Source organism: Ascaphus truei, chromosome 5 (genome assembly GCF_040206685.1).
Source record: "Ascaphus truei isolate aAscTru1 chromosome 5, aAscTru1.hap1, whole genome shotgun sequence".
Taxonomy (NCBI): domain Eukaryota; kingdom Metazoa; phylum Chordata; class Amphibia; order Anura; family Ascaphidae; genus Ascaphus; species Ascaphus truei.
The window spans coordinates 277,479,535-277,506,738 of NC_134487.1; the positions used below are offsets into that span (position 1 = coordinate 277,479,535).

The 27,204-nt window shown below is 46.5% G+C and overlaps 2 protein-coding genes across 2 annotated transcripts in view; one reads left to right on the forward strand and one right to left on the reverse strand.

Annotated features, from left to right (window-relative positions):
- Positions 1-11,025, forward strand: part of LOC142495985 (inter-alpha-trypsin inhibitor heavy chain H3-like) — a 69,938-nt gene extending 58,913 nt beyond the window's left edge. Inside the window, exons 18-20 of the mRNA XM_075602181.1 lie at positions 576-748; positions 1,631-1,742; positions 10,814-11,025. Coding sequence (XP_075458296.1) covers positions 576-748; positions 1,631-1,742; positions 10,814-10,952 — 424 coding nt within the window. The 3' untranslated portion in view covers positions 10,953-11,025. The remainder of the gene's footprint in view (positions 1-575; positions 749-1,630; positions 1,743-10,813) is intronic.
- Positions 11,026-19,145: 8,120 nt separating this feature from the next.
- LOC142494752 (inter-alpha-trypsin inhibitor heavy chain H3-like) overlaps positions 19,146-27,204 on the reverse strand; it is a 40,405-nt gene continuing 32,346 nt past the window's right edge. The window contains exons 21-24 of the mRNA XM_075599189.1: positions 26,066-26,273; positions 24,854-25,026; positions 23,346-23,457; positions 19,146-19,359 (exon numbers count right to left, since the gene is read on the reverse strand). Coding sequence (XP_075455304.1) covers positions 19,221-19,359; positions 23,346-23,457; positions 24,854-25,026; positions 26,066-26,273 — 632 coding nt within the window. The 3' untranslated portion in view covers positions 19,146-19,220. The remainder of the gene's footprint in view (positions 19,360-23,345; positions 23,458-24,853; positions 25,027-26,065; positions 26,274-27,204) is intronic.

The window sequence follows — 27,204 nt, forward strand, 5'->3', positions numbered from 1 at the left end:
CACACACTCAATCACAACACACACCCTCATATAACAACACATCCTCCCCTCCCACCCCCCCAGGCGAAATTACTACTACTGTACTGCATGCTCCGGTCCCCCATGCTGCTGAACACTGGAGCGAGTAAAGACAGGAAGAGAAGGGGGGCTTGTGTCTGTGTGCAGGGAAGTCCCTGTCCCCGCTGCAAGCACAGGGAGCAGCAGCAGCACGGAGCTTCAGCTGCTTGGCTGTCTGTGCACTGCTCTGCCCGCCCCCAGGTTTCCCCGCACAGCCTGCGCACTCCCCCCCTAAATAACTTGGCGTGCCCCCAGTTTGCGCATCGCTGACCTAACTTATCATTAAAAAGGATGAGATAATCAGTCTATTACTTCCTCCTCATTCTGCTACGCACTTCTTACTTTTGCTACAGTAGTTTGACCATGTCTAACCAAGCTCATTTGTCTGTGAAATGTTACTGCTTCATAAGTTTAGATGGCAGTTAATGTAAGAAAAAGATAAAGATGCTGAGTTAATAACCATAGCAGTGTTTTTGCTAATCTTCTATGTTAATGTATTGCTTCATTTTTCTTTTCAGCCTTAAGCTGTTAATAAACAAGAAAAAGAACGTTCTTGTTTCTATTGGAGATGGTGCAACATTTGTAATTATTTTACATCAAGTTTGGAAAAATCACCCTCTGCACAAGGACTTCTTAGGCTTTTATACTTTGGATAGTCACCAATTCTCGGAAAGAGCACATGGATTGTTAGGTAAGAATGTGTTTATAATCTGTTTACTACTAAGATATTTTGAAACTCAGTATAATTGTGTCAATAAAATTGAGACTTTGAAGCACACTCAGCTTGCCTGCAAAGCCCACCCTCCCTCTCCCCCCGCACGCGCTTGCGAAATAGCAAGGACACCTGGCGCTCATGCTTGGAGAGCTGGTGACGTCACTGCTCTCAAGCATTAGCACGGTCAGCGCCAGCGGGCCGCAGCCTTAGGCAATCAAATGTAAGACGTTTCTGATCTTCCCAGTCCTTTCTCAAGCTTAGGTTGCTGCTGCTAAGTATATTTCTAAGTTTTTACACCTACCTTATAGTGTGCACCCAGCATCTACTATTATATATATATCATATCAGTCAGGTAAACCAGCCACTCACATATGTGTAGATATAGGTGGTAATAGAGTGCAGACCGTCCAGCTGTCAGCAAGGTAGCACATCTGATATAAGAAAACAGGACAGGCACTCCAAGATCCAAAGGAGAATTTTATTCCTCAACGTTTCGGCTCCCAACAGAGCCTTTATCAAGGTGCTCTGGATAAAGGCTCCGTTGGGAGCCGAAACGTTGAGGTTGAGGGTGTTGGCTGGTGCAGGGTGGGTAATATTGTGTCGTGCAGCGTCATGTGATATCACAGTCAGAGTGGGGGGAATACAGAAGGAAAAATAAGTGGGTAAAGGGGAAAACATATTAAATAACATTGTTCCATACTTCCAATATTCTTTTTTTTACTTGCTTTGAAATGTCATTTTTCCAAGTTTGCTACTGCAAGTGAAAGCCCCTTAAGCCAGTGGTTATCTGATGTTTTCCAGTATGTGAGTGTAGTTTAATAATCTTGTCTTTCCTGATTTTTTTTCTTATTTTTTAAGGACAATTTTTTCATGGCATTGACTATGAAATTTCCAATGTTCACAAAACATCGGACCCGGCAAAACCAGATGCTTTAATGAGGGTTAAAAATAACCTGTTGACAGTAACAAGGTATGAAAATGAAATCTATATATGAAACTATATAATAATTTGTTTTGCTCTGAAGACTGCAGAACTAATTAAACTCTATACAGGTAGCAGAAGAACAGAAAATTGTACGTGATGAACTGTTCTGTATTTCTTGAAATGTCTGTATAATACTGTAGGATTTTTTTTTTTAAGTGAAACTTATTTCGTGGCGGTGCCATCCCAAAAATAACGGAAGTGACTGACTGCAGGGCCATGCAGCTCGGTGCACGGGTACTGGCCCCTCTTCCCCTCCCCCCCCCTCCTGCAGCAGGCCTCTCTCCGCTGCTGTTGCGGATGGCCTCCTGTGTAGGCCCCGTTCTGAAAGTTCGGAGGCTTGAAGGCAGGGTACAGAAGGTGCATGCGCGATGTGCACGGGGTGGGTGTGATTGATGTGAGATGCAGGGGGGAGAGGGTGATGTGAGGTGCCAGGGGGGGAGGGTGATGTGAGGTGCCAGGGGGAGAGGGGGATGTGAGGTGTGGGTGGGAGGGTGATGTGAGGTGCGGGGAGGGAGAGAGGGTGATGTGAGGTGCAGGGGGAGAGAGGTTAATGTGAGGTGCAGGGGGGGAGGATGATTTGATGTGCAGGGGGGTAGAGGGTGAGATGCAGGGGGAGAGGGTGATGTGAGGTGCAGAGGGGGTCGATGTGAGGTGCAGAGAGGGATGATGTGAGGTGCAGGGCAGGGGAGAGGGTGATGTGAGATGCAGGGGGGTGATGTAGGTTGATGTGAGGTGCAGGGTGGAGAGGGTAATGTGAGGTGCAGGGGGGGAGAGGGTGATGTGCAGGGGGGGAGAGGGTGATGTGAGGTGCAGGGGGGAGGGTAATGTGAGGTGCAGGGGGGGAGAGGGTGATGTGCAGGGGGGAGAGGGTGATGTGAGGTGCAGGGGGGGAGGGTGATGTGAGGTGCAGGGAGGAGAGGGTGATCTGATGTGCAGGGGGGAGAGGGTGATGTGAGGTGCAGGGGGGAGAAGTTTATGTGAGGTGCAGGGGAGATGAGAGGGTGATGTGAGGTGCAGGGGGGGAGAGGGTGATGTGAGGTGCAGGGGGGGGGGGAGTTTATGTGAGGTGCAGGGGAGAGGAGAGGGTGATGTGAGGTGCAGGGGGGGAGAGGGTGATGTGAGGTGCAGAGGGAGAGGGTGATGTGAGGTGCAATGGAAACTGTTGTACTTCGCCCCAGAAAAGAGAAAAGCAGTCTACGGCCCTGTCTGGTATGACCACGTACACACACACATACATAAACACAAATACATACAAATACATACACATACATACACATACATACATACTGTACACACACACATATACATATGTGAGTGTAAGTGTTTATTGATTGATGTGGGTATTTATGGTGTGTCACTGGCATTCATTCACTGCACGTCCCTGAGGAAGGTCACGTTCTGATGACCGAAACGTTGGATGCAGTGCCATGTACTTCTTATGAATACAGTGTTTTTGTACCTCCCTGGCTGTGTGCTGTCTCTGTTTTCCGGATCTACATCTGGTAAACTTTTCTGTTCATGTGTGCATATGGGATAAGCATCAGTGGATCATCAGTTTACAGTGTGCCAACTGCCCTTGTTTTTTTTGTATATATATATATATATATATATATATATATATATATATATATATATACATATACAGTATATATATATATATATATATATAAAAAGAAAAAACAGGTGGCGCCAACCTAAAATTACCTAGCATATAGTGGTCAAAATATGAAAACATATCTATGCTGTTCAGGACTAAAAAATAAAAAATATAAAAAACAAAAATAAAATATTAAATGAGTAGTGTCCAGATACAAATACAATACAAATCAAAATCCAGCTCCACACGCTGTCCAATTGAGTCTTTGCAGCCTGAGTGAAAGGGGAACACCACACCCTCCGAGATATCTACAAGAAAAACAAACAAAAAACAGGCGCACTCATAGCGTAGTAAAGTTACATTTTTTTTTATGTAGAACTGGAAATGTAAAAATGCACACTCACAAACACAACAAGAATTGTAGCATTTATTAGTAATACTCAATCGCCAGCCAATGGACAGGATACCAGCCGCTCCTAGAAGTAACCGTCTGATGTAGACTGGAAGCAGCAGCTCCTGCAGTGTACTCCGTGTACCGGACGTGATGAGGAGCGTCACAGTCCTCCGTCACTGCAATTGGTCTCTGATGGTAGTATCGCGAGATCCTGATGACGTCACTGGGTTTCCCGGACCAGCTACGGCAACTCCCACAGGAATGAAATGCTTACGGCTTCACTTGGTATAAATGAACCAAATGGAAATAGTCCCGTGAGTGAGATAGCGTGCACAAATATAAAATTGGACAATGATAAGTCCACGATACAACCCTACGCGTTTTGTCTTGGAAAGACTTCGTCAGGGGTATATATTTATATATATATATACTGTATATATACACACACACACACACACACACACACATATAATGGGTATGCGCAGCACACGCGCTTTCACAATCAAACTTCCCTGTATTTTATCAATCAAATTGTACTGTACTTTCATATTTATGATATTTATGTGTAAGGGATCGGGGGACACGCGCCTCTCAGCGGGTCCCCGCACCCCGTCTCCCAGTGCGGCTGCTCGCTCCAGACTCCCTCCCCGTCGGCTCCTTACCTCTCCCAATCAGACGTCATGCTGCTCATCCGCGGCGCACGACGCATCCTCCCACACACGGTCGGGGCGCGCGCACGGGAACCTTACAGGGCGCGCGCACACCAGATCCTCTTGGTCGTCCTCCCGCACCGCTGGCTCGCCCCCCATCGGCTGCAGGCTATCTCCACCACTCACCTGGCTGACTCCCACTCTGCGCACCTCAACCTATCCCTGGGCTTACTCAGACAGGCCTCTGCTCCACCTCTTGCTACCATTAGTCCTTCCACATATATAACCCCAGTCTGCCCTCTCCTTCCTCACTCTGCATAGTTCTTCTGTGACTCCTGTAGTGCGGTTGTCTATGCCTGGCTCCCTTCTGTGTTACAGCTCACGTTCCTGTTCCTTCCCCTGTTGGATACTTTTGGATTTGATCTCGGCTCTCGTTTGACTTTGTGTACCTCGCTACCCCTGGACTCGGCTTTGGACCTCACTACGCTGCTCTCTCCTGCCCCTGACCTACGGCTCTTGGATATTGACTCTCGGACTTCTGGCACCCCGGACGCAGCAAGTATCTTCAAGTATCAGCAAGTAAATCGCTGCCTCTACGCGAAGATGGAGAAATGTCTGTTCCACCAATCATCCACAGCCTTCCTTGGCTATATAATTTCTGATAAAGGCTTCACCATGGATCGTGAGAACTTGAAGGCTGTTCTATATTGGCCGTTGCCGAATTCCCTAAAAGCCGTCCAGCGTTTCCTTGGGTTTTCAAACTACTAGCGGAAATTTATCCGTAATTTCTCTACTATCGCTCTACCCATTACCGCTCTTACCAAAAAAGGGGCTGATCCTACAACATGGTCTCCAGAAGCCATCAAAGCCTTCGAATTTCTTAAAAGAGCTTTTGTCTCTGCCCCCATCTTTCGGCACCCGGACACATTTCTTCCTTTCACCCTTGAGGTTGACGCTTCTGATGTGGGAGCTGGGGCAGTACTCTCGCAAAGGTCTTCTCCCCAAGAAAGACTCTATCCTTGTGGATTCTTTTCTATGAAATTCTCTTCGGCCGAGAGAAATTAGGATGTCGGGAACCGTGAACTTTTGGCTATCAAGTTAGCCTTGCAAGAATGGAGACACCTCCTCGAGTGTACCAAAAAGCCAGTAGCAATTCTCACCGATCACAAAAACTTATTGTACATTGAGGGGGCTCGTCATCTGGGATCCCATAAAGCACGTTGGGCACTTTTTTTTTTTTTCTCATTTCAATTACACGATTTCTTATATTCCGGGTACCAAGAATATCAAGGCCGATGCACTTTCTCGACAGTTTTCTACGGAGGAAGGATCTAACGAATCCTCGGAGACTATTCTTCCTGCAAAATACATTATTTCTGCCAATAATTTTGATATCCTCGATGAGATCACTAAAGCCCAGGCTCATATCCCTAGGAGATTTAAGGTGCCAGAAGGACGTCTGTATGCTGCTCCACATTTTCGCCACAAGATCTTGGAGTGGGGGCATTCTTCCAGATCTGCTGGTCATCCAGGCTTCAAGAGGACAGTGGATCTTATTAAACAGACCTTTTGGTGGCCTAAGATGAGCAAAGACATTTTTGATTTCACCAGAACTTGTCCGGTCTGTGCTCAGAGCAAGTCCGCCCGACACAAACCATCCGGTCTCCTCCTGACCCTTCCTATTCTGGAACGGCCTTGGAAGCATATTTCCATGGACTTTATTGTGGAACTTCCACCTTCTAAGGGGATGAATACGATCCTTATAGTAGTAGACAGATTTTCCAAGCACACACACTATATACCCCTCAAGGGTCTCCCCAATTTAGCTACCTTGGCTGACATATTTTCTAAAGAAATTTTCAGGCTACACGGCGTGCCACTCACCATTGTCTCGGACACGGGTACTCAATTCATTTCTAAGTTTTGGCGAGCTTTCTCTCAGAGACTTGGCATTTCCCTTCTCTTCTCCTCTGGTTACCACCCACAGACCAACGTCCAGACGGAGAGAATGAATCAGACCTTGGAGCAGTATCTCAGGTGCTTTCTGTCAGAATCTCAAGACAACTGGATGGACCTATTACCATGGGGGGAGTTTGCAATTAATTCACTGAAGAATGAGTCCACGCAAGAGTATCCTTTCTTCATTAATTATGGGTTCCACCCCAGCAGCCTTCCTCTCTCTTCCCTGCCCTCTGGCGTACCTGCAGCAGATATCCAAGTTTCTAATTTACAAGTCTCCTGGAAAAGGATTCAAAAAACCTTACAAAGGGCCATCCAAAAACAGAAAGCTCATGTAGATCGGCGACGTCAGGTGGCACCAGAGTATAAACCTGGAGACAGAGTCTGGCTTTCTTCAAAAAATATCAAGCTTAAAGATCCTTCCCAGAAGCTGGAGCCCAGATTCTTGGGTCCCTTCAAGGTCCTCGAACGGATCAATCCAGTAGCGTATCGACTTTCGCTACCTCCCACCATGAGGATAACCTCTGTGTTCCACGTTTCCCTTCTGAAACACTTCGTTCAAAATGTACACTTTCCGGACCGTTCTCAGAGACCCAATCCCGTCGTAATACAAGAGCAACAAGAATTTGAGGTCCACTCCATTCTCGATTCACGTTTTTCCAGGGGCAAACTTCAGTTCCTCCTTCATTGGAAGGGATATAGCCCCGAGGAACGCTCCAGGGTACCTTGTCTTCACCAACTCTTCTTAAACAATTTCGTCAGAAATCTCCTCACAAACCTTGGGAGGATCGTCCGGAGTCCGATCCTCAAGGGGGGGGTACTGTAAGGGATCGGGGGACACGTGCCTCTCAGTGGGTCCCCGTCACCCTGGCTCCCAGTGCGGATGCTTGCTCCAGACCCCCTCCCCGTCGGCTGCTTACCCCTCCCGATCAGATGCCATGGCGCTCCTCCACAGCGCATGCCGCATCCTCCTACACGGGCCGGGGTGTGCACACGGGAACCTTACAAGGCGCGCGCACCTGATCCTCTTGGTCGTCCTCTCCTGCACTGCTGGCTCCGCCCCCCATCGGCTGCAGGCTATCTCCACCACTCACCTGGCTGACTCCCACTCTGCGCACCTCAACCTATCCCTGGGCTTACTCAGACAGGCCTCTACTCCACCTCTTGCTACCATTGGTCCCTCCACATATATAACCCCAATCTGCCCACTCCTTCCTCGCTCTGCATAGTTCTTCAGTGACTCTGTAGTGCGGTTGTCTATGCCTGGCTCCCTTCTGTGTTACAGCTCACATTTCTGTTCCTGCCCCTGTTGGACACCTTTGGATTTGATCTCGGCTCTCGTTTAACTTCGTATACCTCGCTACCCCTGGACTCGGCTTTGGACCTCACTACGCTGCTCTCTCCTGCCCCTGACCTACGGCTCTTGGATATTGACCCTCGGACTTCTGGCACCCCGGACGCAGCAAGTATCAGGCTAACACTTTCTCACCAGGCCCAGCAAAGCATCATACCACACTCTGGGCACGCCCTCACTGCTGTGGGTGCGTGTTATACCCTTACCCACCTCAGTATTGGGGACTGGCCAGGTCTGCGGGCATTCAGGCGTTACATTATGGCATGAAACACTTTTGAGTGTTAAAACACACACAAGTTTCACTTATAACGTGTGTGCTTGACACGCCTCCTTTTTTTGTCACTTAGTATCGGGTGCTTCTATCTTTAAGATTATAAATACATAAATCTTTGATAAAAGACGCCTGCTCCATCTTATCCTGGCTTCTTGGCCAAATACTCAAAATAAATTATTCTGAAAACTGACCGTTATAGGGAACATTACAGAATGTATGATAGAAAATTAAAATGGTGAAGTCAGAATAGCTCATGTTTAGTAAACGGTGCTACTCCATTAGATACGTTCCATGCTGGAGGACACCTTACTGCACGTGTAAAGTGATTTGTCCTAAAGTAGCAACCAGGGCTGGTGCAAAGTTATTCGACACTCAAGGCGAACCATCAGCCTTGCGCCCCCCACCTTCCCCAAACTTTCGTATTTCTTTCTTTAAACGTTATAGCCCCATTTTATCGCTCTCTTCCTCCTCCTCTCACGCCCCTCTCCTATCACCCCTTCTCCTCCTCTCTCACCCCATCCTCACCTTTTCATCCCTCCTCACCCTCACCCTTTTTCACACTCACCCCTCCTCATCCTCCCATCCCCTCCTCATCTTCACCCCATATTTACTTTGTGGCAACCAGGGCTGGTGCAGGAGTATTTGGCTCCCTTGGCGAACCTTTAGCTTTGCCCCTGAATTTGGTTTCACCACCCTACCTCCTGAATTCTTGGATTTATTTTTTAAAATGTTATAGCCCCATTCTCTCACACCTTCCCCTCCTCCTCCTGTCACACCCCTCCTCATCCATCCTCTCTACCCCCCTCCTCCTCTCATGCCCCCTCATGCCCCCTCATGCCCCCTCCTCATCCATCCTCTCCCCCCTCCTCCTCCTCTTACGCCCCCCTCCACATCCATCTTCTTCCCCCGTTGCTCCTCTCTCCCTGCCCTCCTCCTCCTCTTTCCCACCCCCCTCTTCTCTCCTCCTCTTTCCCCCTCCTCCTATCTCTCCCCCTCCTCCTCCTCTCTCTTTCTCTCCCTCCTCCTCTCAGCCTCCTCCTCCTCCTTTCACACTCTCCTTCTCCTTTATCACCCCCTCCTCATCCCCCTCACCTCCTCCTCACCTTTCATCCTTCCTCATCCCCTCCATATTTCACCCTCTCCCCTCCTCACAGTCACCCCTCCTCATTCTCTCACCTCATCCCCCATCCTCTCACCACCTCCTCATTTACTCATCCCCTCCTTCCCTCCTCATCCTCTCAACCCCTCCTATTCTCGCCCCATACTTACTTAGTGGCAACCAGGGCTGGTGCAAGGGTATTTGGCACCCTAGACGAACCTTCAGCCTTGCGTCCATTGTCCTGTCCCCCTGCCTGAATTTTTGGATTTATTTTTTAAATGTTATAGCCCCATTCTCTCTCTCCTCCTCCCCTTCTTTCATTCCCCTCCTCCTCTCACCCTTCCTCCTCCTTTCACCCTTTGTCCTCTCACCCTCCCTCCTCATCCTCCTCTCTCTATCCTCTTCCTCTCTCACCCTCTCACCCCCCTCCTCTTCTCTCTCATCCCCCTCACCCTCCTCTCTCTCATTCCCCTCCTCCTTTCTCTCGCCCCCCTCATCTTACCCCCTTCCTCTCACTCCACTTTTCTTCTCTCTCTCACCCTTCCTTCTCCTCTCACCCCCCTCATCCTCTCATCCCCTCCTCATCCCCTCACACCTTCCTCATCCCCTCTGCATCCTCTTACCTCCTCCTTCTCTCACCCAATTAACAATGCCTGACTGGCCTCCAGTGGTCTGAGGTGGAGCAGGGGGGATCTGCAGTGGCAGACATAAGAAATCAGTAAAGACTTCCAGGTTGGACAGCTCTGGCACGCTCCTCCCTGGCTGCCTTCCTCCTCCTCCACCACTTCCGCCATCCTGCTTTACTCCCACCAACCTCCTCCACTGCTGGCCTGTTCCACTCCCGTGGCCCTCAGTCTTCCTCAACTGCTGCCGCCCACCCACCAACACCCAGCTCCAAGCCCACCATCCATTGTAATCCTCTCTGCTCCCGCAGCCCCAGGCAATCACCTAAGTCTTCTAGTGGATTTTTTCCCGTGACTCAGTGGAACATTATCGGAGCTACATCTGTATACTTCTTGTAATATACTGCTCTACAACTGCGCTAAATTTACTTCAGATTAGTTACTATATGCCAGGTTTATTTAGAGCAAAATCTATCAAAATAATGCAATTTTCTCCAAAACATGGTGCAACATTTTGCCTTGACATCAATTTGAACCAGTAACATTTTTATGGAGCTTGTTAATTTTCTTGCTACTATTTATTAATAAACTTGCTACTATTTCTGTCAGCTGGGAGGTCGGGGCGGCCATTATGTGACTGCTACAGAAGCATGATTGAAAATACCAGAAGCTCGATGACTGCTGGACCTCCAGCAGTGAAAAGATGAATATATCTCTTAGTGCAGCCACATAATGTCCTAATGTTTTAGTTTTTGTAAGATAATCTTGCTTCTCATACAGTATTTTGTGTAGATTTCTTAGCAGCCGAAATATACGCCATCTAAAACGGGCAGATTTATTTGACGCAAAGACAGAGGAAAACTGCCCCAGTTATATCCTAAAGGGGCAACTTTGGGCACATCTCATTATCGTACACTGTAATTTTAACAATAAATAGAGTAAGGAATCATTGTCCCATGCAGACTAAAATGCTACTATGTTTGTGAGGCACTTAATACAGGTCCCAAGCTAGTCCTGCTTCAGGAACATTGTATTGCCTCTCATTTACTTGGCCTTTTCTACATATATTTGGTAGATATATAATCCCTTTCTTTTTTTTATTTCAGGGGTGTGCAAAAAGATTACAGAAAAGATCCTAAGAATGGCACCAAAATACCATGCTGGTTTGTTCATTACAATGGACAAGGGCTGATTGATGGAAATCATACAGACTACATTGTCCCCAACATATTCAGCGTGGTTTAATATTCTTAACACACTACTTTGCTTTCAAGACATTCATCTTTGTTGTCCAAAAATAAATATTCCTTCTACAGTATCTATACGCTCAGCTATCTGTTTTATTGAATCTAAAAATAATTGTTCATATAAACTGTACAGATATAATGTAGCTAACGTTATATATGCTGCGATGTGGGGAAAAAATCTAATTTTTTTACCCTACTCACTAGGGATGTACCGGGTAGCCGGAAATTACCTGGTACACGGCATTCCTGACCATATTCCAGTACCCAGAAATTACCCGGACCTTGTGCCTGGGAAGCCCCTGATGAAGTAGAGTTTATCTACGAAACGCGTTGGATTCCTGTCCATTTTTGTCCAAATCTGAGTTGTGTGTGTGTGAGACTCTGGGTGTGTGTCTCTGGGTTTGTGTGTGTGACTTTGTGTTTGTTTCAGTTGGGGGACGCAGCTCTCTCACCCTCTCCCTGCCCGGTGTTCCCAGCTTCTCTCCTAACCTCGGTCCATCCTATATTTGGTGGCGCGCATGCGCATAGGCCTGCGGACATGGAGATATTTTGTGGGTGTCTGTGCATGCGCTGGCTATGGTCAGAGCCGTAGAGGTGGTGGGATCTCCACAGGTATGTCACGCAGGCCCCAGACACAGTGCAGTAAGGAGAAGCAGCGGCCTGTGCTCAGTTTTGGATAGTGGGGAGACTCCAGTGAAGTGACTGTGGTGGTGTCTGCGCATGCTCTGGTGTGAGCTGCCAACACTCCTAAGACCTCTTCTGCCAGGAGTGATGTCACTTCCAGGACTGCACTTCCATCTCTATCAAGGCGATTTACACCCAGGAAAAATGTCATATGGTAGGTGCCAGCATAGACGTGCCAGCATAGACGTTTCTCTTCAAAATCCACTAAATATACAACATATGCATGCACATAATGCATGAAACACACATATGCATTACAAATACACACACTTACCAACACACACACACTTACCAACACACACACACACACTTGGCCTCCAACATGGGGGGACAGAGGGTACTGGCGTCCTGGGCCCCATGAGTCAGGGGGGCTGCCCGTGCCCCCTGAGTAGCCATGCCCGTTAAATTAAAAAAAAAGTAAAAAAAATTTTTTCAATGGTCGCGATTCTCCCGCGCACATGTGCAGGCCAAGCAGGGTGTCCAGCCTGCTGCCTGTGGACCCGCCTGCTGCCTGTGGTCCCCCCTGTTCCCCCCCCGCTCCCCCGCCTCCCCCCCGCTCCCAACGTGGGACGGAGGGGAAGTGACAATTGAGATTCCCCTGTGCGCGTGCCCCAACCCAACTTCCCCCGCGTGCCCCAACCCAACTTCCCCGTGCGCGCCTCCTGCCCCAGGTATCAGCCCAGGATTAGCCCGCCAGTCTCGCCAGCCGTCCCCCGAGTCCACCTCTCGCGCCCCGTGCACCCCGAGACCCCCTCCCACCCCGGGAAGCCGCCGCGGGGATATCGGGGAAGCACTGAGCAGCAGGACTCCTGTCTGTTACTGCCTCCCGACACCGTTCTCACACACCCCTCCCCCAGCTCCCCAAAGGGCAACCCGCCACCGGCTGCTCCTCCAAGGCACTGCTGCATTCCTCACGGCTCCCTTAGTGCCTCAGGCTAAAGCTCCCTGCCAAAAATATGCCCAGGTGGGGAGCCGAAACAGCTGACCACTGCCATTCTGACCCCTCTGACTGTGCCCTCAACAACATCTCTGGCGAGAGGGCAGGTGCACGGACCGCAGGAAGCACCACGGAGCTCACAGAATCCATTGATGTTTTACTCCAGAGGGGCCAGGTGAAAGGCCCCCTGCCGTTCACGACCTCACTTAAATTTGACCCCTTTCAGCCTGCCCCCTGTGCTACCCAGCCCAACCATAACACTTAAGAAACAAGGGTGGTTGGGCGGTGAGTGACAGGCCCATTTGCCATGAGGCCCAAGCACTTGGGCCGTCAGCATGAGAAAATAATAGATACCCATATACATCTTAGGGGGATTTAAAGAGCCAGGATTAAATTGCAAGGAAGAAGGAAGCAGCACCCACCGGTCAAGGTAAGTCACCCACCCAGTCACTGTCACCCACTCAGTCACTGTCACTCAGTCACTGTCACCCACCCACCCACTTTCACCCACCTTGTCAGTCACTGTCACCCACACACTCACTGTCATCCACCCAGTCACTGTCACTCAGTCTCTGTCCCCCACCCAGTCACTGTCACCCACCCAGTCACTGTCACCCACCCACCCAATCAGTCACTGTCACCCACCCAGTCAGTCACTGTCACGCACCCAGTCACTCAGTCACCCAGTCACTCACTAACTCACCCTCCCAGTCACCCAGTTACTAACCCACCTACCCAGTCACTAACCCATCAAGTCACCCAGTCACTAAAAGTCACCCACCCACCAAAGTCACCTTGCCCGGGCTGCCCAGGCTATAGCTACGCCCCTGGTTATAGACTTTAATTTTTTCTGGTCATGCGCACAACGCAGATAAACATGTACAGACATGTCAGTATTCAGATCCTGCCCAGAGATGCCCTCATATGTATCCACCCCACCCAGTCTACGTCAACAGTATGCACCAATCACAAAAATTTGCGTTTTTTTGTTTTTATTTTTAACATATCCTGGATGAGAGTGCGCTCCTGACCACTTCTGCTGGAAGTGCAATTAGCACTAGAGTGTGAAAGGATTCAAAGAACTTCCCCTTGTAAATAGAGAGTCGCTGCTGATCAAGTAAATGGCTCAAACATCAAATCCAGAATATGAAAAAACGAAAAACCTCTCCAAACAGGGTCGCTGACTGCGAGTGGAATTCCTCCTACATTCACCCGGTCAAGTGGAGTGACAAGTTGCTCGCTCCTGGGACCGGGATCGGAAGCTATCCTACCTGGAGTTACCTGCATATACCACCATCCAGCCTTACCAGGTGCCAGTGCGAGGGTCCGTCTGCATGGGAGATTACATCCTAACATTTTTATACCGCACTGCTTAAATGGAATATTTATGCTGTGCGTGCACTCATTACCCCTTTTATATATCACTAAATATTTTTGATACCACACAATGAGAGTTTGCGCTATTCTCTTTTTTTTCATAACTCCAGAAAAAGATGAAGAAAAACTGATAATTATACTAGTAAAAAAAAAACATGTAAAAGATATTACATCACATAAATAACATAATAAGAACATTATGTTAATTCTGGTAAAATACAAGTGGATATCTTCCTGTACAATGTGTTACCACTTAGTTTTCCAATAAGTTAAGTATAAATAAATAATAAATAGGGTTGTGTGTATTGTTACATCAAGGGGAAGAGATTGCTGCTTCATTAACGTCTTCCCTCTCTTCACAGCACTCTCAGGTTCTGCATCTTTGGTAGAGGTAACAGGATCAGTGGGTGATACTTTGTTCTTACCCTGCACATACTCTGCTCATAAAGGCACCAACAGCATGTGCTGGGGACGAGGCAGCTGCACATCTTTCTTATCTTCCCAATGTAGCAATGCTATTATCCGGACTGATGGCAGGACAGTGACCCAGAGGGAATCTGAGAGATACAAGTTAATGGGGAACATAGCACAGGGGGATGTGTCGCTGACTATCACTGGGGTGCAGCGCACTGATGAAGGAATATACTGCTGCCATGTGGAGATCCCAGGCCTATTCAACGACCTGAAGAAGGTGATAACAGTGGAGATAAATGAAGGTGAGAACTCCTCCCTTGCTAGCGATTTTTAGTTTATTTGATAATCATAATATTTATACTTACAAATTGTACGAGGAATTGTTATATAGGTTGCACAAAACGTTTTACTACCTACAACGATGTGACTTGCTAATACTTTCATTATTCAAACATCACTCAAAACATGTTCCAGCTTCAAAACAAACCCATTGCACTTCTTTGCTCATTGTGTATGGAATACATTGGGATCACAATGTGATATATAAACCAAGGGGAATATGTGACAAAGGGGCCTTTCTATGCACTAAGATTATGTTAGAAAAACTTTAGCGCAACAACATTTGGTGCTAAAATTGGATGTGCCCCAAGTCTTTGGTAATTAGACCCCAGATAACTTATCCTATTGACGCTCCCCCAATTATAAAGTGGTCCACCCGCGACAAAATCTTTGATACGTTCATGCAAAGAGGAGCAAAATAAAAATGTATCTCACTGGAGTTTATAAAGTGTGAAAGTGCTAATTCAGCGCCACCGCACAGAGAATCTCATTGATTAAACGTACTAATCAACACCATCTGACTTTATTGAATAAGCCTCTTTGACCGACCTTGGCTCCAAAATGCATTGATACATCTCTCCCAAAGTCTTCTGGCTGCAAATCTGAGACAAAACCCGTGCCACAAATTTGACACCACATTTTTCAATGACAAATATTTAACTATTTCAAATAGATTCCTATTCTTTAATAAATCTGGTGCTGTTTTTTTTAACCTGGTTACCTCTAGTTTCGCATCATTTGTCAAAGCAAAAATCCCATTGTCCCCTGAGGGATCTTTAATTTGATAAATCTGCCCATTTTTTTGCTCATGTTTCGGTGCTGGGAGACTTGGATACATAGGGGAATATGTATTAGTTTTATGAAAGAAAAAGGTCAGATAGAAAGCAATGGGAATTTTTGCTTTGATAAGTGTTGTGCATTTGTTTGGTTCAGTTTTGCCCCAATTTTGCAACCAGGAGACTTTAACCCCCACCCTCACCCCCAACCCCAGCCCCCTCTCCCCCAATAGCTCCTCAGTAACCAAAGTAGGGAATAAGTGGAGCAAAAAATTGTACCAGATGTAACACCAAAGAAAATTATTCCTGTTCAAGGCAATATGATTTGTGGTACTGATAAATCTGGAGAATTTGTATTTGCTCCTCTTTCGCACCTGGGAGACTTTTATACAAATCCTCCATAGATGCTGAAAAGGTTATTGTTTTCCTCTCTCATCTGCTGTAGAGTTTCATAATGTCATTTTATTCCACGCTTCCAAGGGTGAGTCAGTCTTCCCCCCAGAGAGAGTGTCCCTTCAGCTGATTTCTCCTGTCGTCGCCCAACAGAATGAGGTAACCTTTCACCTTCTACTGCTTCTCTCTATAAAATGTACTCTCCTGAACTTACAGTGGAACAAAGAGAAATTTATTCAGGAGTTCAATACAAATACAATACAAAAAGTTACAATGCTTATTAAAGCAGAGAACCCTATTAAAATGTGTCTCTTTTAAGTACTTTAATGGGGAAAGAGGGAGACCCCTGGAATGAAGTCACCGTAGGTTGACTACCAGGGACCCCTAGTGTTTGAGATCCTAACAGTTAATGTGTATTAAAACATCAATATGGCTGCCAAGATCATCCGATAGGAAGTCACAAAGTTATATCCCGATGATGTTACAGCTTTCTGCTGGCTGCTGGGGTGAGGCTAAACCTGCGGCCATACTGTGTCCGCCACGCAAGTATTCGTATCCAGTGGATATAAGAACCCAAATATCAAACAGTTGCAAGCCATTCTCTTTCTCCTTCTAACAATCTGGTGGTGGTGAGGTGGGGAGGGAGGGCTGGCTCCAGTTTCTCTGCAGGGAGACTTTAATCAAAGATACCTGCCTTATTTTATCAAGAATTCTCAGGTCTGTGTATCCATTCACTCCCTGTACTGTGGGACAATAAGGAATTCCTCTCTCCTTACTGTACCCCTGCACAATCTTTCTGGAACTCTGTCTGATTTGCTATTTAACTTATTATATTCTGTCATTTTAGAAGGTAACATCCTTGGATCCAGTGCACCAGGGTGACAAGCAAAGTCCAGTGCCAAACATGATTCGAGGGGTTATTCTGTTTTCTTTGTTTCCCTTGACCCTGCTCATCTACAAGTGTAAGTATATAATTATAACTATATCTTGATTACTTCTGGAATAACGTTTTTGACTTTATTGGTATTAGAGCGAAGGGCTGTATACTGGGCTTTATCAAATGTTCCTTTTCAGTGTCCTGTATAGACTCCTTCCCTGTGCTGGAGAATGTTAGAATCGCGTTCATTTGAATGGAGCGGATCTCTTTTTCAGCACTGGGAATCCACTTCACAGCATATGGGTTGCAAACACAGCACTAGATTTACCAAATAAAAAAAATCCTAATAAATGAAACGCAAAGAAATTGTATTTATTTCTGTGAAACATCTTGTGCAGTTTTGCCCAACAGTATCTCCCCAGTTCTTTAGTAAATGACATTAGCTGGTGCGTGTGTGTTTCTACTTTTATGTGGATAGCATTAGAAAAGAAATAATTTTGTCCCCTATTCAATATGCTGTGAATCCGTTCGCCAGCGCTGGAAAAGAATTAAGCTCCATTCAAATGAATGGGAGAATAATATTCTCCAGCACAGAAAAGCAGTTTCACAACATACTTTCAGCAAGGTACAGGAGGGGAGAGTATTTTAGAGAAAGGGAAGATCTAGACCTTCAGGTCATGCTCTTTAGCTGGAGGGTGGCAGCCGGCTTCAGGGAAATGTGAGGACGTACTTCTTCATAGATAGGGTGGTGTGTTAGTGGAAGAGCCTCCGAATGTAAGTGAAAGGAGTTAATACAGTAAAGGAATTTCAAATTGCATGGGATAGATACATGTAGAGGGACCATCATTTTCATGGGACAAACTGGAACAATCGCCGGCCGAAAATCGGGACTTTTGGCTACATTTCGACACACTGGGACAGAGGACAAAAAAGCGGGACTGCCCCGGCAGAGTGTCTACTGTGACGTCTGGTCACCCCAGACACAAGGCTATAATAGTATAAAAAGAATGCCATGGATCAAATAGGTTCAGAGGTTTTACTGCAGATAGGAAAGTGGGCCTAGGTGTAAATCACCTTGATGGAGACGGACGTGCAGTCCTGGAAGTGACATCACTCCTGGCAGAAGAGGTCTTAGAAGTGTTGGCAGCTAACACCAGCGCATGCCCAGACACCACCACAGTCACTTCACTGGCGTCTCCCCACCATCACCAAGCAAAAGCCGCTGCTTCTCCTGACTGCACTGTGTCACTGGGGACTGTGTGACATATCTGTGGGAGATCCCACCACCCCTACGGCTCTGACCATAGCCAGCGCATGCGCAGACACCCACAAAATATCTCCATGTCCGCGGGCCTATGCGCATGTGTGCCACCAACTATAGGATGGACCAAGGGGAGGAGAGGAGCTGGGAACACCGGGCGGAGAGGGTGAGAGAGCTGCGTACCCCCAACTGAAACAGACAAAGTCACACACACATACCCAGAGACACACACAGACACATGCACACAGTTACACACACAGCTACACACACCCAGAGTCACACACCACCCCTACGGCTCTGACCACAGCCAGTGCATGCACAGAGAGAAGCTGGGAACACCGGGCAGGGAGAGGGTGAGAGAGCTGCGTCCCCCAACTGAAACAAAAACAAAGTCACACACACAAACCAAGAGACACACACCCAGAGTCTCACACACACACAACTCAGATTTGGACAAAAATGGACAGGAATCCTACGCGTTTCGTAGATAGACTCTACTTCATCAGGGATTTCCCAGGTACAAGGTCCGGGTAATTTCTGGGTACTGAAATATGGTCAGGTATGCTGTGTACCGGGTATTTTCCGGGTACCCGGTACGTCCCTAGTGGGTAGGGTAAAAAAAAATAGATTTTTTTCCCCACATCACAGCATACACTGGCGACACACTTTATTCGAGCTTGGCTAGTCCCACGAATTCGGATATACCCGGGTGTATTGAGGTTTGTGACTGTTTTCTGCCCGAGTACATTGAGTTATTTTCCAAGCAGGGATTGAAGCATTTTATTCCCGCTGGCTGCAATACTGCACAGTTTATATATATAAACTGCATTACAATTCATGAATTTATGCCATCTGGTAGACACGCGAAGCATTGCAGCCTATTAAATCCTAATCATTATCATTTAACAGATCAGCCGCCCATCAGCCAGGCATGAACCCAGGCTGGGAAGGCAAATGCAACGGGGCTTGTCAGAGGTTAGGAGTGGCGCATTCCAGGTATCTGCCAGGTACATACCGGGTATTTGCTCGAATAAAGTGTGTCGGTGCAGTATATAACGTTAGCTACAGTATATACTGTATGTACAGTTTATATGAACAATTATTTTTAGATTCAATAAAACATATAGCTGAGCTTATCGATAGAAGGAATATTTATTTTTGGACAGCAAAGATGAATGTCTTGAAAGCAAAGTAGTGTGTTAAGAATATTAAACCACGCTGAATATGTTGGGGACAATGTAGTCTGTATGATTTCCATCAATCAGCCCTTGTCCATTGTAATGAACAAACCAGCATGGTATTTTGGTGCCATTCTTAGGATCTTTTCTGTAATCTTTTTGCACACCCCTGAAATAAAAAAAAAGAAAGGGATTATATATCTACCAAATATATGTAGAAAAATGCCAAGTAAATGAGAGGCAATACAATTTTCCTGAAGCAGGACTAGCTTGGGACCTGTATTAAGTGCCGTACAAAAATACTAGCATTTTAGTCTGCATGGGACTATGAAAGCCTAACTGTATTTATTGTTAAAATGACAGCGTACGATAATGAGATGTGCCCAAAGTTGCCCCTATAGGATATAACTGGGGCAGTTTTCCTCTATCTTTGTGTCAAATAAATCTGCCCGTTTTAGATGGCGTATATTTCGGCTGCTAAGAAATCTACACAAAATACTGTATGAGAAGCAAGATTATCTTACAAACCCTAAAACATTAGGACATTATGTGGCTGCACTAACAGATATATTCAGATATATTCATCTTTTCACTGCTGGAGGTCCAGCAGTCATCGAGCTACTGGTATTTTCAATCATGCTTCTGTAGCAGTCACATCATGGCCGCCCCGACTTCCCAGCTGACAGAAATAGTAGCAAGTTTGTAAGAAGATTAACAAGCTTCATAAAAATGTTGCTGGTGCAAAATGATGTCAAGGCAAAATGTTGCCCCATGTTTTGGAGCAAATTGCATTATTTTTATAGATTTTGCTCTAAATAAACCTTGCATACAGTAACTAATCTGAAGTAAATTTAGCAGTTGTAGAGCAGTATATTACAAGAAGTATACAGATGTACAGTAGCTCCGATAATGTTCCACTAAGTCACAGGAAAAAAATCCACTAGACGACTTAGGTGGTTGCCTGGGGCTGCGGGAGCAGAGAGGATTACAATGGACGGTGGGCTTGGAGCTGGGTGTTGGTGGGTGGGCGGCAGCAGGTGAGGGAGACGGAGGGTCACGGGAGTGGAAACAGAGTGGCAGTGGAGGAGGATGGTGGGAGTAAAGCAGGATGGCGGAAGCGGTGGAGGATGAGGAAGGCAGCCGGGGAGGAGCGTGCCCGAGCTGTCCAACCTGATTTCTGATGTCTGCCACTGCAGGTCCCCCCTGCTCCACCTCAGACCACTGGAGGACAGTCAGGCATTGTTAATTGGGTGAGAGAATGAGGAGGGGGTAAGAGGATGCAGAGGGGATGAGGAGGGGGTGAGAGGAGTAGGGAGGGTGAGAGGAGAAGGAGGGAGGGTGAGAGGAGGAGGAGGGAGGGTGAGAGGAGGAAGGGGGTAGGAGGAGGGTGGCAAGAGAAAGGAGGGATGGGAGAGAGGAGGGGGAGGAGAGTAGAGGAGAGGGTGAGAGAAGAATAGGATAGATAGGAGGATGAGGAGGGAGGGTGAGAGGACAAAGGGTGAAATAGAGGAGAAGAAGGGTGAAAGGAGGTGGAAAGGTGAGAGGAGGAGGGGAGTGACAGAAGGGGAGGGGGAGAGGGAATGGGGCTATAACATTTAAAAAATAAATCCTTAATTCGGCCATGGGGACAGGACAAGGGACGCAAGGCTGAAGGTTCGCCTAGGGTGCCAAATACCCTTGCACCAGCCCTGGTTGCCACTAAGTAAATATGGGGTGAGGATAGGAGGGGTTGAGAGGGTGAGGAGGGAAGGAGGGGATGAGTAAATGAGGAGGGGTGAGAGGATGCGGGGATGTGGTGAGAGAATGAGGAGGGGTGACTGTGTGGAGGGGAGAGGGTGAAATGCGGAGGGGATGAGGAAGGGTGAGGGGGATGAGGAGGGGGTGATAAAGGAGAAGGAGGGTGTGAAATGAGGAGGAGGAGGAAGAGGGGATGAATGAGAGGAGGAGGGAGAGAAAGAGAGGAGGAGGGAGAGAAAGAGAGGAGGAGGGGGAGAGATAGGAGGAGGGGGGAAAGAGCAGGAGAGAGAGAGGAGCAACGGGGGAAGAGGATGGATGTGGAGGGGAGCGTTAGATGAGGGGGGGGTGGGAAAGGGGATGGATGAGGAGAGGAGCGTGAGAGGATGAGGGGGGAAAGGGGATGGATGAGGAAGGGGGGAAAGAGGATGGATGAGGGGGTGAGAGGATGGATGAGGAAGGGGGTAAAGAGGATGGATGAGGAGGGGGGTGACAGGACGAGGAGGGGGAAGGTTCGAGAGAATGGGGCTATAACATTTAAAAAAATAAATCCAAGAATTCAGGAGGTAGGGTGGTGGAACCAAATTCAGGGGCAAATTCAGGGGCAAAGCTGAAAGTTCGCCAAGGGAGCCAAATACCCTTGCACCAGACCTGGTTAGCACAAAGTAAATATGGGGTGAGGATGAGGAGGGGATGGGAGGATGAGGAGGGGGGAGTGTGAAAAAGGGTGAGGGTGAGGAGCGATGAAAGGGTGAGGAGGGGATGGGAGGATGAGGAGGGGGAGTGTGAAGAAGGGTGAGGGTGAGCAGGGATGAAAGGGTGAGCAGGGGGTGAGAGCGCGATCCGTTACAACGCAAATCCGCTTATAACGCGATGCGAGCGTATCTCCCAATTTTCTTATTTATGAATACTTTACAACACGATTATTGGTATCTTAAATACTTTATTGTACAATGCAGACAATTCAACATTATTTCTAACGTGATCCGCTTATAGCGCGATGTGACTCTTTGGACCCCAAGCACAGCGTTATAAGGGGGCTGAACTGTACTAAGTGACAAAAAAAGGAGGTGTGTGCCAAGCACACGCGTTATAAGTGAAACTTCTTTGTGTTTTAACACTCAAAAGTTTTTCATGCCAAAAATATCATAAACATGAAAGGACAATTTGATAGATAAAATACAGGGAAGTTTGATTGTGAAGGCGCGTGTGCGGCACATGCCCCATATATGTGTGTATGTATATATATATGTGTATATGTATGTATTTGTGTTTATGTATTTGTGTTTATGTATGTTTGTGTGTACGTGTGTGTGGTCATACCAGACAGGGCCGAAGACTGCTTTTCTCTTTTCTGGGGGCCAAGGACAACTGTTTCCATTGCACCTCACATCACCCTCTCCCTCTGCACCTCACATCACCCTCTCCCCCTGCACCTCACATCACCCTCTCCCCCCATACATCACATCACCCTCTCCCCCCCTCCACCTCACATCAACCTCTCCCTCCTTGCACCTCACATCACCCTCTCCCCCTGCCCCTCACATAACCTTCTCCCCCCTGCCCCTCACATAACCTTCACCCCCTCTGCCCCTCACATCACCCTCTCCCCCCCTGCACCTCACCCTCTCCCCCCGCACCTCACATGACCCTACATCACCCCCTGCACCTCACATCATCCTCTCCCCCTGCCCTGCACCTCACATCACCCCCTGCACCTCACATCACCCTCTCCCCCTGCATCTCACCGTCTCCCCCCGCACCTCACATCACCCTCTCACTTTCCCGCACCTCACATCACCCTCTCCCTTCCCCGCACCTCACATCACCCTCCCCCTGCACATCACATCCCCCTCACCTCACATCCCCCTCTCCCCCCTGCACCTCACATCACCCTCCCCCCTGCACCTCACATCCCCCTCTCCCCCCCTGCACCTCACAACACCCTCTTTCCCCCAGCAACACACATCACCCCTATCTCACATCAATCACCCCTCCCCCCGCACATCGCGCACGCACCTTCTGTACCCTGCCTTCAAGCCTCTGAACTTTCAGAACGGGTCCTACATAGGAGGCTATCCGCAACAGCAGCGGAGAGAGGCCTGCTGCAGGGGGTGGGGGGGATGGGGGGTAACTGGGGCCCAGTACCCGTGCACGGAGCTGCCTGCCCCTGCAGTCAGTCACTTCCGTAATTTTTTTTCGTGACAATTATCAGATTTTTTGGGATGGCACTGCCACAAAAGAAGTTTCACTTAAAAAAAAAATCCTACAGTATTAAACAGACATTTCAAGAAATACAGAACAGTTCATCACGTACAATTCTCTATTCTTCTGCTACCTGTATAGAGTTTAATTAGTTCTGCAGTCTTCAGAGCAAAACAAATTATTATATGGTTTCATATATAGATTTCATTTTCATACCTTGTTACTGTCAACAGGTTATTTTTAACCCTCATTAAAGCATCTGGTTTTGCCGGGTCCGATGTTTTGTGAACATTGGAAATTTCATAGTCAATGCCATGAAAAAATTGTCCTTAAAAAATAAGAAAAAGAACCAGGAAAGACAAGATTATTAAAACACACTCCCATACTGGAAAACATCAGATAACCACTGGCTTAAGGGGCTTTCAGTTACAGTAGCAAGCTTGGAAAAATGACATTTCAAAGCAGGTAAAAAAAAAGAATATTGGAAGTATGGAACAATGTTACTTAATATGTTTTCCCCTTTACCCACATATTTTCCCTTCTGTATTCCCCCCACTCTGACTGCGATATCACGTGACGCTGCACGACACAATATTACCCACCCTGCACCAGCCAACCCCTCAACGTTTCGACTCCCAACGGAGTCTTTATCAAGAGCACCTTTATCAAGAGCACCTTTATCAAGAGCTCTGTTGGGAGCCAAATGTTGAGGAATAAAATTCGCCTTTGGATCTTGGAGTGCCTGTCCTGTTTTCTTATATCAGATGTGCTGCCTTGCTGACAGCTGGACGGTCTGCACCCTATTACCGCCTATATCTACACAGATGTGAGTGCCTGGTCCTCTGGACTGAGATATATATATAATAGTAGATGCCGGGTACTCACTATACAGTAAGTGTAAAAACATAGAAATATATTTATCAGCAAGCTGAGCTTGAGAAAGGACTGGGAAGATCAGAAACGTTGTGTTACATTTGATTGCCTATGGCTATGCTTATAGTGCCTGGCAACGGCGACGCGACGTCGCTCCGAAACAAACACATTGACTCATTCGCAAGCGCTTATAGTAAGCGCAACGGCGACGGAGCGATGGAGTGACATCGCGCCCAAATTTTTTTGAAGCTGGGTAAATTTGATTTTTTAGAGACAGTCGCCACATGTGACTGTCTCTAAACCAATCAAATTGTGCGGCCCGCCCCTTTTAGTGACGACACTGGCCTTGTCGCCAGCGAGGTCACAAAAAATCAAATTACAACTTTCGCCAGTGTTAAGCGTGGCCTAAGTTTGCGGCCTCGCTGGCGCTAACCGCGCTCATGCTTGAGAGCGATGATGTCACCAGCTGTCCAAGCATGAGCGCCGGGTGTCCTAGCTATTTCGCAAACGCGCGCAGGGGGGCATTGCAGGCAAGCTGAGCACGCTTCAAAGTCTCTATTTTTTGTTTAAACGCCAAGTGTGGGTGACCGTGTTTGCCAGCACATGAGCGAGCACCACGTGATTGGGGATGGGACAATTTAAATTATCGAAATTAAACTCGGCAAGCACCGTGCGGTCAGCACGCTCAGTGCTAGCGTGGCCGCAGCCTTATGTGGTAAACAAATTACAAACTTTCTTATACCTGGAGAGTGGTGCGGATTTTTCATTTTTATGAGAGGAGAGAGAGAGACACAATTTATACTGAGTTTCAAAATATCTTAGCAGTAAACAGATTATAAACACATTCTTACCTAACAAACCATGTGCTCTTTCCGAGAATTGGTGACTATCCAAAGTATAAAAGCCTAAGAAGTCCTTGTGCAGAGGGTGATTTTTCCAAACTTGATGTAAAATAATTACAAATTTTGCACCATCTCCAATAGAAACAAGAACGTTCTTTTTCTTGTTTATTAACAGCTTAAGGCTGAAAAGAAAAATGAAGCAATACATTAACATAGAAGATTAGCAAAAAAACTGCTATAGTTATTAACTTAGCGTCTTTATCTTTTTCTTACATTAACTGCCATCTAAACGTATGAAGCAGTAACATTTCACAGACAAATGAGCTTGGTTAGACATGGTCAAACTACTGTAGCAAAAGTAAGAAGTGCGTAGCAGAATGAGGAGGAAGTGATAGACTGATTACTGTATCTCATCCTTTTTAATGATAGGTTAGCTAACGCAGTGGTAATCAACTCCTGTCCTCAAGACCCTCATCAGGTCAGGTTTTAAGGATATCTCAGTCTCTGACTGAGTCTCTGATTGAGCCACCTGTGCTGAAGCAGGGACTGATTGAGACACTGGTGCTGAAGCAGGGACTGATTGAGCCACCTGCGCTGATGCTGGGATATCCTGAAAACCTGACCTTCTGGGGTGGGGTGCTTGAGGACTGGAGTTGAGCACCCCTATACTATAGTACATTTTTGTATAAGTGCACACTGTTCCCCAACTCACAATAGCCCCAAATGTTAACAAAGTCATGGATGTTTGCTACTTAGTAAAAAAAAAAAACATTCCTTTAATCTAAGAATTAGGGTTATGACCCTACCTGACCCTACCTGACCCAATCTTGATATTCTTTGTGCACTTAAGGCAGCAATCTGCTCTACTCAACATAAAACCAATGTTTCCTTTCTTTTTACCATTGCACAGTCGTTTTGTTGCTGTCCTTAGCAAACCCATCCTTTATACATTTTTAGCTGAATTCTGGAGATATCAGTTGCTGAAAATGTGTCTCCCCAGGACGTTAAGATTGCTGCTGCTATACACACTCAATAAGACAACAGGGATTGTTGTGGTGTCAGCTGATGCCAATAAAATATTAAACAGGTGAAAACAGCAAAAAATTAAGATTTTGAAAAAAAAATTACATTTTAAAATAGATCAACACACCAACTATTGGGTTATGTTATGACCTCGATTTTTTTGGGGGTTGGTGTCTGCTGCTAAAAAAAAGTCCATACCCTTCTTCATTTATAGATACCGTCTCCAGCCAGGAGAAAGTACTCTTCTTTTTTCCATTCTGGACAGTGATTGTCTGGGTGGTCACTTCTATTTTGAAATCCATCATTGTATTTACAATTCCCAATTTGCCAAAATAGGTTTCATTTGACATGATTGTACTGTCACTGGTTTTCTTATTTCCAATAAGCTCTCCGTTTACTGCAATACCTGGGGGGGGGGGATCAGTAAAAATAAAATGTCTTTAATGAATATGCTCTTAACCCCTGACCTGTAAGAAAATTCAAGGTCATATTTACAACACAGTATTCTGCCATAAGACCCATTCCAGAACTGGTAGACACCTTGAAGCAATGTGTCAATGTGATGTCTAACAGCTCGAGAAAAGTGTCCTAAGGAAGGAGACTGCTTAGTAAATATGGGTACAAAACACAAAGCATAGCACCCCGCTCACACTTACAATAAACAATCTAAATAAAATAATTTCTAGTGCCTGTTTACTGACACAAATGAGTGCCACCAATGTACAGTAGTTACTGAGTATAACAAATTGAATGAACCCGTGATAGAGTCACAAGATCATTCAGAGGGGTACATTTTTGGTGCACATCACAATAACAATTTTTAATTTTCATGAAATACTGTACATACTGTATAGTGAAAAACCAAGGTGAAAAAATAATAATAATCCAAAGTGATAATAAAATATTGTTAAAAACTAACACGTAGTGCTTTCTGCTGTTCCCAGCCAACCTGTATGCATACAATAGTGGTTGTGACTTTGCAACACTGTGAGGTATAAATGTTGCAATTATTAGCAATTGTATCCTCCTGCTAGATATAATAAAGTTAACCTGTATCTCTCACAGATAAAGAAGTTGAAGTCACTCATACACTTACATTACTAGCACAGTCCCATGGCATATAATGATAGATATTCATTGTATCACAATAGAGTTATAATGAAGCAGGTCATGTAGCAATAAGAGAAGTACAATGTTAATCAGAGTAATGAGGATGCACCTTAGAATAGTGGGTGTCCCTTAACAGCTAAACTGCCATATGAACGCTGTTTGCTACCAAACAGCACCGCTCCAACATCGCTGTGAACTTGTACTGGGAGTCTCTGTGTCTAGTGAAA